General features: G+C 34.0%; 1 protein-coding gene across 3 annotated transcripts in view; it reads right to left on the reverse strand.

The window, feature by feature from the left end:
- The window catches only part of LOC106461562 (ninjurin-2-like), a 68,147-nt gene that overhangs the window by 13,081 nt on the left and 42,026 nt on the right, over window positions 1-13,040 (reverse strand). For 2 of the 3 annotated variants that reach the window (XR_002611012.1, XR_002611011.1), the window contains exons 2-3: window positions 8,349-8,543; window positions 2,660-3,952 (exon numbers count right to left, since the gene is read on the reverse strand). Coding sequence is in view for 1 of the 3 variants with exons in the window: in XM_022388566.1 (XP_022244274.1) it covers window positions 3,773-3,952; window positions 8,349-8,543 (375 nt within the window). In the remaining 2 variants the exon portion in view is untranslated. Of the gene's footprint in view, window positions 1-1,150; window positions 3,953-8,348; window positions 8,544-13,040 lie in introns of those variants that run through there. The other variant, XM_022388566.1, reaches the window with a different exon arrangement.

The following is a 13,040-nucleotide window of genomic DNA, read 5'->3' on the forward strand; positions in this document are numbered from 1 at the left end:
TCGACGTTACAGGATGACGTTGTAAAGTCGAAACATGAAGAGTCGTCAACTTTTTGTAGGCCATAGATAGGCCATAAATAAAATGTTTCTAATTGTGTTCCAGTTTAACGTTGAATATTATTTATGATTTTAACTTTATACACAAGTGCCAAAATGCTATAATTATTGCGTTTTAGATATTGGCAATAACACAAACAATTATTTCATTAAATATCACTGGATACCATAAAATTGCTTATAAAATGAAATGTCGCGATACTTCTGATACCACAGGAACCTTTGCAAACACTACGTGTGATGCAAAAAATATAAAGACAAATATTACTGAATCGCTGTATCTTGTTTCAAGATATTCAGTTTTAAAATATCAGTAGTGTGCCAAATGTTAGAAGATGCCTCAAGTCAATGTCGTAATATTAAAGTATGCCTCGAATTCTTACCAAAAGTATTACTTAGCAAACCAAATTAAAAATGAGACAGTATTTATTTTTAACACTTATTAACCAATGATCAAAGGTTTAAAATTAAGATAATCCAAGCGAGCCTGGCTTTAACAAAAATTTCAAGAATTTTAGTATATTTCTAATCATAATCCAAACCAGATTTAAAAGAATTATGACTTTATTTTCTTGAAATATTTCCCGATTCTTTTTAAGTATCATAAAATCTTAGTAATAACCCGTGGTGGGCAGAGCACAGATAGCCCATTGTGTAGCTTTGTGCTTAATTCCAAACAAACCAACAAACTTAGTAATGACAAATGACGACTAATTCCCAACATGGAAAGTTTAAGTTTCAAGAAACTATGGTAGACAATGTATAATCAGTCCCTTTCATATCATCAGAAACAGATACGGCATAAGTCGTAATTATTCTTATCCTTAAAGCGTTACAGCTCTGATTACAATTATACTGTCTGGGATTATTACTTTTTGTAGCATTTAATACATAATAATTTATTATACGATTGCTATTTCGCTCGAAACTGTAAGAAAATCCAGAAAGAACAAAATTACATTCTATTGAAGACATATTTAATCGTTATTATTTATAAAACATACTAACATATTTGAAATTACCTTGATTGATAAATGTGCAAATTTCTTAATTTTAAGTTATTTTTATTCATTGATTATTAGTCGTTATTCGTTCTCAAAATAAAACATTCGTCTTAATCGCTGTTGCATGTGCTCCAGAGGAATTGTTTTACACGGGAGAATGCTACCATCTAGTGGTGAAAAATATCATTAATAGTAGTAGTAGTGGCAGGGATTTGTGATTGTAGCACAGAAGTGCTCGGAAATTAAATAATTTTCGTTTCCCCTGCTCGTGATATAAAAGGTACACAGGGAGTACTTCGCGAAAAAAAATATTGGGACCGTTAGATACAATACCAAAGAGTTTGTGGTGGGAATCAGTAGATTCAATGCATACAGATAAGCTGTGGGGGAAAAAGGGAATACCACGAGAAAACCCCTATTTTCACTAGCCGAGCGCTGAAAATTCTACCCGACAGTAACCAAGGTGAAACCTAAACTGGAAGAAAAACAAGTTTCATTTGACAATCTGATCAGCACTTTTATGTTTATTTCATTTGTTGAATTTCGTGCAAAGCTACAAAAGAGTTATCAGTCGGTATTTTCATTAACTGTGGTGATTCTTTTTGAAGGCCTTCGGTAAACTGAAGATCTTAAAAATAATTTTTCTTTCTATAATGAGTTGAAATTAAAGCTTTATGAACATGTACGTTAGAAATATTCTTGTTTCATAAAAAAATAGTAATTTCGTTAGTTTTATACATTCATGAGTTGAAAATTTAATGTACATTTCTTTTCTGACTACTACTGATCATTTTATACTGGTACCATACTGAATACATAAGTTATACTCATCAAACATTGAGTAACTTTCAGAATGACTTCGTACTTTTTACAATAGAGACATGTGGATGAAAGCTCATCTAACATTTGAAAGACCTTTGGCTGAAATCCTCCAAGATGTCCTACCAATTTAGCAAGTGAAGCTATATCTTACCGGATTTATCCTGTGTACTAATTAAGTTTCTAAGCTAATGAAAGTAACATATATATATAAGAAAATCTCTTAAGTCAAAAAAATAATTTGCACAAATTTTCAAAATATATTACAAAGAAGCAGAATAACTTTACTGGATGATCAAAGGCAGTTAAAAGACTTAAACCCAGATATGCTATGATGAAACAGATCAGTGATGAAAACGGAATAACGTAAGGAAGGAATTTCAAGGAAATGTGGGGCAAAAAGCAAATCAAGGAAGATATACTTACAAATAATGAAGCAGTCAGTGCATCGAATGTACGAAAATAATAAAGAATACTCAGTTGTTTAACATTAATAGTATTGTGCAACCATATACATGTAGGACATTTTATGCACAGAATTTCGCCGATACCTTTAAAATAAAATACTATACGAAATGAAATGAAATACGTGTATCGATATTCTGTGTGGAAGGTTGTATTTCAAGGGATCTTAATGTTCACTCTGCCAAAAATAGGGGCAATCACCCCACCCACCCCCACAAGATTCTACCCAGTTTATGAAACTCCATATCTTATAAACCACCGTGTCTAGTACCTTTTGGTGTAAACAATATAAAAAAATAATTTCAAAACGTTACCTTAAAATTGCTTAAATCAACCTTGTGTAGTCAATGTGTTGTACCTTGTAGTCCATTGATACTTTCTAGTCAATGTGTTGTACCTTGTAGTCCATTGATACTTTCTGGTTTATTTCACTTTTTTGGAGTTCCATTTTCACAGCTGATAAGTTCCAAAACTTTATTAGGGTATTTCTTAGAGTACCACTAGATCTCTGTCCGTGACCTTGATATCTAACCAAGAATGTCCATTAAATAGACGTGCGTAAGTTTCTTAGTAAATAGAATAACATAAACCTTTCAAAAAAAAGTGTATTCACCAGAAAGATGTTGAATGATGTTTTCTCTACATGAACGACTATCGTGACATCTTTATGTTTTTCCATCGCCTCCAAATACCAAAGATTCAGATGATAAACAGCAGCACTGTTTGATACCACTTAATTTTACCATGACAGTAATAAGAGATAATTGACTGCAAGAGTAATTCATATTTTGATGGGTTTTTTTTAGAAGAAAGATGCTAAAGGTTTGGTCCACTTGTCTTCAAACCCCTCAGATCCAAAGGAATTTGACGAAACCAAACTCGATGCCGTTCGTGGGAAGTACACTCGCACTTCATGCCGTTTGTGGGAAGTACACGAGTACTTTATGACGTTTGAACAACTTCAAGTAAGTAAAGTTAGCTGACAGCAGTTTATAAAAGTAAACCTTGGAGTACCTCAAATAAAACTAATCTCTAGATCGAGCCTATGAATCTTGTCAATGTTTCATACATATAACTATTAATCACAGCAAGGAAAAAAACGTCAGAGGGCCACACAATACTGGGATTGTAATATGACAAATTTCACATCACACCTTCCCCACACAAAGGCAGAGGGCATCCCAAGTTTTATGTGTGTGTTTGTGTGTGTCCGCTGATATTCTTATGTGCTTGGAAACTTCATGGTGCTATGTGAATTCTTTAGTGTGTAGTGCAAAAATCAAAGTACAATGCTAATATCTTAAAATGTTCAATAGATGGCGACACGATCACTAGTTTGGTGATCCAATAGAGCGAGAAAGATCGTTCATTTTCCTTTCTCTCTTTGCTAGATGTCAACATTCTTCGTCTTATTCTGGTTAAACAACTCAAGGCTCAACATCGTCATCCGTACTCTTCATGTTGAAAGCTGAACTAACGATGTTAATCGCTGTAATAACGCTCACAGCTCCTGTTATAATATTGTTTAAAATATTTGCCTTTCCTTGGCTCTTTTCTTCATTGACGTTCATTCGGGCTATAATTATGAACAAAGCTCCAACAAAGATCTGAAATAGAAAAACAACAACAACATTTATTGCCGAATTATAATTTTCCATTAACTTGTGAATTATTCATACAAAAAAAAAATTATATTTCACGTAAATACTATTACCCCTCCTCCGTTTACTTATAGGTGGCGTGTAATTTCAGAACTGGGAAATTAACTAGGATTGTGGAGACAATATGAAAAAATCATTAATCACCACTGAAAATGTGTGTGTTCTTTTTATAGCAAAGCCACATCCGAGGAGAATCGAACCGCTGATTTTAGCAGTGTAAATCGGAAGGCTTACCGCTGTCCTAGCGGGGGAAATGTAGGAAAATAATTTACTTTTATAATCAACTAATAGCAGAAATTGTCTTCTGTAACTTTTTTTTTTTTTTTTCTATTGGTGTACAAGTTATAGAAACATTTAAATATAACATTAAACGTTTGAAAAATAACATTAGAAACCACGATAAATGACCTCAAGCTAGTTTCGGTTATTTTAATTGAGAGAACGATGTGTGTAAACTGTGCTTAATACTGGTACTAATGTCTGTAAAAGACGAACTTTTAATTTCAGTAATGGTTCGATATGATTCGCTGCTTTGCTTTATCGGTTTTTGGATATTTTGCCCATTTTATCTACATTTCCTGCGTTCGGTTTAACGAATGGGGAATCACACTAGGAAAGACAACTTAGCTTAAAACGGTTCAAAAGAAGAATAAATAGTTTAGAAAACGTCACACACTTTACAGTTAATAACTTGAATAAAGAGTTAAAAATGCGTAACACACTTTATGGTATATGCACGTGAATAGGTAAAAATTGCAATACACACAATACGAAAAAACAACAACAAATGAATATACATTTAAAAAGACGTAACATACCTAACAAACAAAAATGTAAATAAACAGGTGAAAAGCGTGACACATTATACACTGCTTGAACTAACTGTTCGCATTTTTAGCCATTTTAAACTACTTTACGTACTTTTCTGCGTTCAAACGACCGTGTAGATAAGCTACAAAGTTACTGAGTGTTATCTTACTCTTTCAATATATATAGAGGGAGAGAGAATTTTCAATCATAACAAATACAGGGAAAGTAATATAATGCATCAACAGAAACGGAGACGTTAAAAGTAACACTTTAAAAAAAACTCTTCGTAAACATTAACACTAGGACAAAGACAAAATGTAGATTTCGTAAGCCGTATGTACGCCTTGAAGATATCTGTAGATGTATCTGAGGTCCCTAGCGGCATGTATCAATTCTAACCAGGATACTCATGTCTCACAAACTGCAGAATAGATTATTAGACTTATTAAGCTTTGAGAGCAGTAGGACATGCTATGAATAAATCTGTAAAAAAAATCCATACTGTAAACATATGTAAAAAATCCATACTGTAAACATATGTAAAAAATCCATACTGTAAACATATGTAAATAACCATCCATACTGTAAACATATGTAAAAAATCCATACTGTAAACATATGTAAATAACCGTCCATACTGTAAACATATGTAAAAAATCCATACTGTAAACATATGTAAAAAATCCATACTTTAAACATATGTAAAAAATCCATTCTGCAAACATATGTAAAAAATCCATACTGTAAACATATGTAAAAAATCCATACTGTAAACATATGTAAATAACCGTCCATACTGTAAACATATGTAAAAAATCCATACTGTAAACATATGTAAATAAACGTCCATACTGTAAACATATGTAAAAAATCCATACTGTAAACATATGTAAATAACCGTTCATACTGTAAACATATGTAAATAACCGTGAAATAGACATATCTTCCAACCTCCTGCCTCTTTTTATTTTACTAGTAGTTTTTATTGACCCCAACATCTGAAGTTTCATTGTGTTGTTTATAAGGGCGCTAGATTGCTAGTTTCAGAAGAAAGTATTTACTTATGACCACTGGTAACCATTATTTATTCTTTCATTTCAAATTTTTTCATTATCTTTCTGTTTCATTAGAATCAACTAACTTCCATAACTGTTTGTATACAGTGAATGGTATTTTTAGATCTGCTTTTAATTTGTAAATTCTGTTTATTAGTTTTAGATTAATTTCACACGTGAGGCTTGCCAAAAGAGAATAAATTTGATTCAATGTATTCCCTAACATTGTGCGGGTCCAACGATTACATATACCTCTATCAACAACATTAATTTTACCATTCCCACTATGCAGTTTATACCCAAGTTTTAGTTTTCTGTCCTGTGTGTTCGATGCTTCTGTTTCGTTTGTTTTTGCCATATTTCTTGGTAATTAAATACATAAAATTTAACACAGTTATTTTGATGTGTTTTCCACAGCAAACCGCTCCGTCACAAGATAATGTGCTATAGTTAATGTCACGCACTAATTAGTTCACTAATAATTAATTTAAAGAACGAGTTCTATCACGTATATGTTGTCTAATCATGTCTTGGTCTGTAAACAAAGTTACTCTATAGAGAATTACTAGAATTATGTGAATTCATTAATGCTATGTGCTTTCGTACAGCTGGTTACTGAGTATGTATATTTGATGATTAATAACAAACACGAGTTAACGACTTAAGTAAAACCAAAAGAAAGCGTACATAACTTGATTAAAACGTTTTCTTTGTTTTACGAGATTATAGGCTGTTTATGTTCATGATGTCTTGAGAAAATTAAATAAAAAAGTATTTGTACGAATTAAACGCAAAATATTTTCTGTTTAATACAGTTTTGGTTTGATTTGAATTTTGCGCAAAACTACACGAGGGTTAACAGCGCTAGCCGTCCCTAATATAGCAGTGTAAGACTAGAGGGAAGGCAGCTAGTCACCACCACCCATCGCCAACTCTGGGGTTACTCTTTTTCCAACGAATAGTGGGATTAACCGTCACATTATAACGCCCCCACGGCTAAAAGGGCGAGCATGTTTGATGGAACGGGGATATAATACAAAGTTTGTTGAAATGTTTGGAAAATTTCAGTTCGGAAAACGACAAGTTTAAGTTTGTTTTTAATTAAGCACAAAGCTACACAATGGGCTATCTGTGCTCTGTCCACCACGAATATCGAAAGCCGGTTTCTAGCGGTATAAGTCCGCAGACATACCACTTTGCCACTAGGGGGCGGCGGCAACGTCAGCAATCTAAACTAAACGTTTTTTTTTTTTATCAACGGTAAGTTTGAGGGCTTATACTCTAAAAACCGAGTTTTGATACCCGTGATAGGCAAATATCAACAGCCCATTAGCTCATCGTGTAGCTCTGCGCTTAAACACAAAAAAAGCAACAGCAGGTTATGAAAGTTACTGTTACTGAGAACCTGTAAAATCTAATTTATTTTTATTTACAATTTCACACTTTTAACCCTCAAATTGTCGATTTAGTTTTTTACTGTATCCTACCTGTGGGGTCAGTGTATTGTATCATATTAAATGATTTGATGTTCTTGCTTGTTCTAATATTCAGTATAAAGAGTTTGGGTGAAATCAGTTATTGATTGCAATACTGATGGTATTTTCGTTTAATTTATGTGTGTGTAAATTAGAAAAAAATTATCGCCTAATAAAATAGCTATGTAGGTCTGGCTGCTGACCTTGAAAAAGAAACCAAACAAGAAGAGGGCAAAGGTAGTCAAATGTCGCTAAGACTGTTTTGCTCTATCAAATGAAGATAAAATTATAGTTACTGCTAGAACTAGGTATGCGCTAGGCTTGTTGAAGAAAGATGATGATGAACGAAAATGTGAAATCTCAGTTTTGGATATTCGCCGGTTTTCGACTTTTGGACGCTCTAGATAGCTGAAAAGCGGCATATACACCGTAGATAGAACGACTATGCCAGGTAGCTCTTCATATCTAGCATCTGATGATCTGTAGAGAAGAAAATCCAGATGATTTCTGTATTGCTTTCTTACTGGCGTCCGTGCCATCCCTACATAGAGTGCTAGGGCACTCTCCAATTAGAAACTCTGTAACCAACAGTAAAATTAGTGTTTTATACCTGTTTCTTTTCCTTGGTATTCCCAATATACTGTTTTGCTGTGATCAACTGAACAAATGGTCGTCTAATGATGTAACACTTTTTAAAGGTTCTCATATCTGTTTCTGATATATTCGTTGGTAAAAAAGTAGCCTAAGAGTTGGTGGTGGGTGGTGTTGACTAGCTGCCTTTCTTCTAGTCTATCACTGTTAAATTATGGACGAATAACACAAATAACCCTAGTGTAGCTTTGCGAGAATTTCCAAAACAAGCCCCCCCCCAAAAAAAAAACAATACACGTGCTAGTGCACGATTTCTTTTGTTAGAAAAGCATTTGAAAATAAAAATTATTTATATAATATCAAACAAAAGTTTTGTTATTACTTTTAACAATACGAAATTGGCAGTCCTACCTGAAGAAAGATTGAAACGCTCACCAAGGTGATCAGCAGGTAGTAAAACTCGTGTTTTTTCCCAACTTGGAGCAAATATTTCAGCTGTGAGACATTAGTGGTCAGAAGAGCTATGTCAAGCATTCCCTGGCCCACAGTTTTTTTCGTGGCGTAAGCATTGTGATCCAACAACCGTCCGGACTTCTGACTTTCAACCTAAAGATATAAACTTCCATTAATTTACTTGTATTGAAAAATACATGTACTGTTATTAGGATATTTTTCTCCGAAGTACAGTTAACTCCAGAAACATCAGTGTTAATATATATTCATTAATTTTAATTTGTTTGTTTGTTTATTGTTAAGCGCAAAGCTACACAGCGGTCTATCTGTGCTGTGTTTACTGCGAGGAATCGAACCCTGATTTTAACATGTTAAGCCTTTAAGCTTACCGTTGAAGGACCTTAATCTTAGAGCTCAAAGATTTGTACAATAAATTTATTTTCCTACACTCGCTTGCCTTTCTTTCAACTAAGTGTTTTGATTGGTACAATAGTGAAACAAGAATTTTCAAATATGAAAAATATTCATTATTTTTTAAATGTGTGTTTTCACGAGTTTATATTTCAAAATTATATGATGTAGGAGAACTTCCACCGCCCTGTTCAAATTTATCCGTATCTGTGCATTCATTCCTTCGCAAAACGAATGTCATCAAAAGATAAAACTGTCAAGCACACACACGACGAGTAGATGGGTGTCAGTTGGAGCCACAACAGGAAATGTTTCGAGAGGTGTTGTAGATACTGGTTCTTTACAAAAGCTAGCAACAGTCTAAGTAGCAGCCTTTAGTTTCTCATATTCATTGCATACTTCTATAGCATAACTGAAAAACTTCTAATTTACAAAATACCCAAAGTTGTTTTAAAATACAAACAAACAAGTCAGCACGTCACGTTAAAAATCAACTAGTCGCGTTACAGCCACAGTGGATATAAAGTTGTGGCGAAATGGAATTTATCAGAACTACATTTTAACTTTGGTTGGGATGTCGTTGGTAGTGCAATGCCATCCAGAATTTATAGTTTGTGGGAAAATTATGTAACAGCTCTTTCTCACGCAAAATATTCATACACTTAGATCATAAAGATGTATTCAGATCGGGTATTTAGAAATTCTAAGACAGACATATCCTTGTACCTAATGGCATTGGAAAAACAAACGAATGTGGATGAACTTATGACACCAGAACTATCCAGAAAGAGACCCGCAACAAGTCGTACCCGCCGTGGTAAACAAAGCGCGGTGTCTTGTAAAAGGTGAGAATTTACGAACACAAAGATCAGTGGCCAAAGCCGCTCACGTGCCCCAGGCAACAGTATGCAACATAATCAAGAAGGATATCTGTCTGAAAGCAAGGCCAACAAAGTATGGGTTCACCAAGATAAGATTTCCAGTCATGCCTCCAGCTCAAGAATTGTATACCTCAAGTACCTGGAAAATGAAATGGGTATTCATGATATTCTATATAAAGACACACTGGTCAAGTAGTCAGATACAGTTCATATGGATTTTTGTGCCATCCGTTTGTTGAAAAGGGCGGTAGGAAACCGTCATCCTCATACACTAGATAGGTTATGGGCAACAGAACCTTTTGCAACTAAAAGTATGCTGCAGGGTTACTGTCAAGATGCGCCACCATCAGATAGAGCATGACTGGACATGATGGCATTGTCTATTTTAAAAGAATGTACTCAACATCTGTATTGTAAGTGTAAAAATTTGTTGAAAATGGCGGTAGGAAACCGTCATCCTCATACACTAGATAGGTTCTGGGCAACAGAACCTTTTGCAACTAGATTCGCGAATTCAGCTAGTATATAAAAAGTTTATTCCCATTTCACGAAAATTGTTTACCCTACTTAAAACCCTTATATTAGAATTACACAATAGTATATTTTCAAATTCCTGTTAACAATCTTTAGAACAAGTGGAATTAAAGTATTATGGTAACACTTGAGTTACTCTTCTCAAAACCTAACATGTATTTGTCCCTAGTTGTTCATTTGCCTTCACATCTGATCCAAGCCCATCATATATTTTTGGAAACTGTGACTACTGGAAAAACGATAGTTGAAACCATACCATTAGGTACGGTCAACTCCATAAGTACTACAAGTTGTCTGAAAAAAACAAAACAGAAATATATCGGAGTCAAAACTTACACCCAAATAGTAAATATATCGGACTGGACATATCGGATGGAGTTGCAAGTTCATATATGACATTAACTAAATTTGCCCCCCAATGGCACAGCAATATGTCTGCGGACTTACAACGCTAGAAACCGGGTTTTTATACCCATGGTGAGCAGAGCACAGATAGCCCAATGTGTAGCTCTGTGCTTAATTACAAACAAACAAACCAAATTAACTAAATTTTTAATCTAAGGAGTTTGACTTTAGAATATAAAGCTGAAACCACTAAAGTTCGAATTTGCTTTAAGAACAAATTATTCATAATAAGCTAAAAACCTGTTTTTCTTGTGTTAATATACGCCTGGTTTAAAGAGTATTTCTGATATAAACTTTTGCAAAAATACAACCAGTTATGCATTTCTTACTTTTTTATCTATCCTTGATTTTGCGTCGTTGGTTCCGATCTCTTTTTACCTCGAGCTCAATTTATGAACAAAATATAATGGGGTTAGTATCATAGATCAGTCGCATGGCCTCAATGTCAGCAAGCTTTTAAATGTCTGGCCGCCATTAGAAACATACAAACATAAACTTCAATCACTAAGTTTTTGGATGGAATTATAGACTATATTACTTTCGCTTTATTATAACAAAAAAAACAACGTAGTTTTCTAAGAAGTAAATTTAGTTGTATATATATATATATTGTTGATTATATCCTGCGCATGTGAACAGCAAAGTTGATTGCCTTGGCTTTTGTAGACAGGTTTTATTTATTTATTTACTGACTGACCCAGTTTAATTACGTTACCTTTACAGTGCAAAATAAAATTTTATCAAAACTTTCCGCGCGTTCTGATTCTCAGGGACTTCGAGAACTTACACATACGAAAAACTTGATCACCTCATGTTAGCTAGTGAGACAGAATGCATTGCATTTTTTACATGTGGAATTAAGTAGTGGAACCAGAGCAAATGAACTCTTCCAAGTGTTGCCCACAACAACCAACATGGCGTCAAACCTAATTATTAAAAACAGTAAAAGTATTCCGTGAACGTAACTTAACCTCTTTAATTAGAGGTCCATATTTTTTATAAAGACGCATTTAGTAGAAGGTAGATAATTAATACCTTTCTACAAGATTAAGCTATGTAATTAGAGCGAAACTAAAAATCAACATAGCCATCAGTATAGTTAATTAAATATATTTTTCTTGGTATCTACGTAGAGAGATTAGAATGTATTGTTTCATCAGGTCAGTACCTTCTCTGTTAACGATATGTACTCAACATTTTCTCACGAGGTTCGGGCAGCTTAGGCGATTTAGGTTAGTCCTAAATACAAATTCTAAGCTAACAATGATAGATGTAAAAAGCGCACATATTTATACTTGTACAATTAGCAGACAAATAGCAGTGCTTAACAAGCTTTCACTAATAAGAATTCTTTTTTTTTGCGTTATGATAAAAATATATACATGCAAAAAACCTCATAGTGTTATAAATTATATATTTCTGAGTTTGAAGTTAAATACCTTTATGATCGAATGTGTTCAGAATCAAACATAATCCCATGTTCTAAAAATATTGTCTATACATTTTATTTGGTGTATTTAAGGTGGATAGTGATCTTCTGAAGATGTTTACATCCCTTATTAATTTGTAAAAAAAAAAAACAATGCCAGACAAATGCCTTCTTTTACCCTCAGCTCCATTCATTTGTGCCTGATTTAGGCTTAAGGCCGAAACGTAATATACATTTTGTTGTTGTTTTTTCACGTGACGTGTTTTTTTAAGAGGCACTTGTGGAATACATTGTGCCATTTCCTTTCTTTGCTACTGAGGTTTGGTGGTGCCCAGTGACACATATAAATTCGGCGTCCCTCAACCCCACAAGAATCTTATTATTCTAAATATTTATAATACATTATATAAGCTATTATAATTATTACAGAGCATAATTTGGAAAAAACAAAAATATCGTGCATACATTTGTTTTATCGTTCAGCACAGTTTGAGTTTTGAATATAACCAACCACTAAATAATCTGAAACTGCACATGCGTGACTTCCGAACAGTTGACTGTTTGCAAGCACACATTTAACAGGCAATGTGCGTCCCATCTGCAAGGGCTGCCTTAATACAGGCAAGCAGCCATTAGTTTGCTTTGTTAGTCAATCGAGCAATCAGCGCCCCCTCGAGTTGTCGCCCTGTACGAACGCACTGCTCGCACTACCCCGGTACGAACCTACTCTGGTACGTGTTTGTAGAATAGGCATATGGAAACGAATTGTTATGTTACTAACTTAACTATTATTGAGTAATTTACCTATACCTACTGATAAATACAAAAAAGCATTATATATATTTTTGTATCACTACTGGATGATGTAGCTTTACACTTACAGCAACAGATCTAGTGAAACACCAGAAGAAAGTGATAATTTATATATATATACCCAGGTGGATAAGGCGCTCGACTCGCAATCTGATGGTCGCGAGTTCGAATCCCCGT

This window comes from Limulus polyphemus, unplaced genomic scaffold, assembly GCF_000517525.1.
Source record: "Limulus polyphemus unplaced genomic scaffold, Limulus_polyphemus-2.1.2 Scaffold987, whole genome shotgun sequence".
NCBI classification, from domain to species: Eukaryota; Metazoa; Arthropoda; class Merostomata; order Xiphosura; family Limulidae; genus Limulus; species Limulus polyphemus.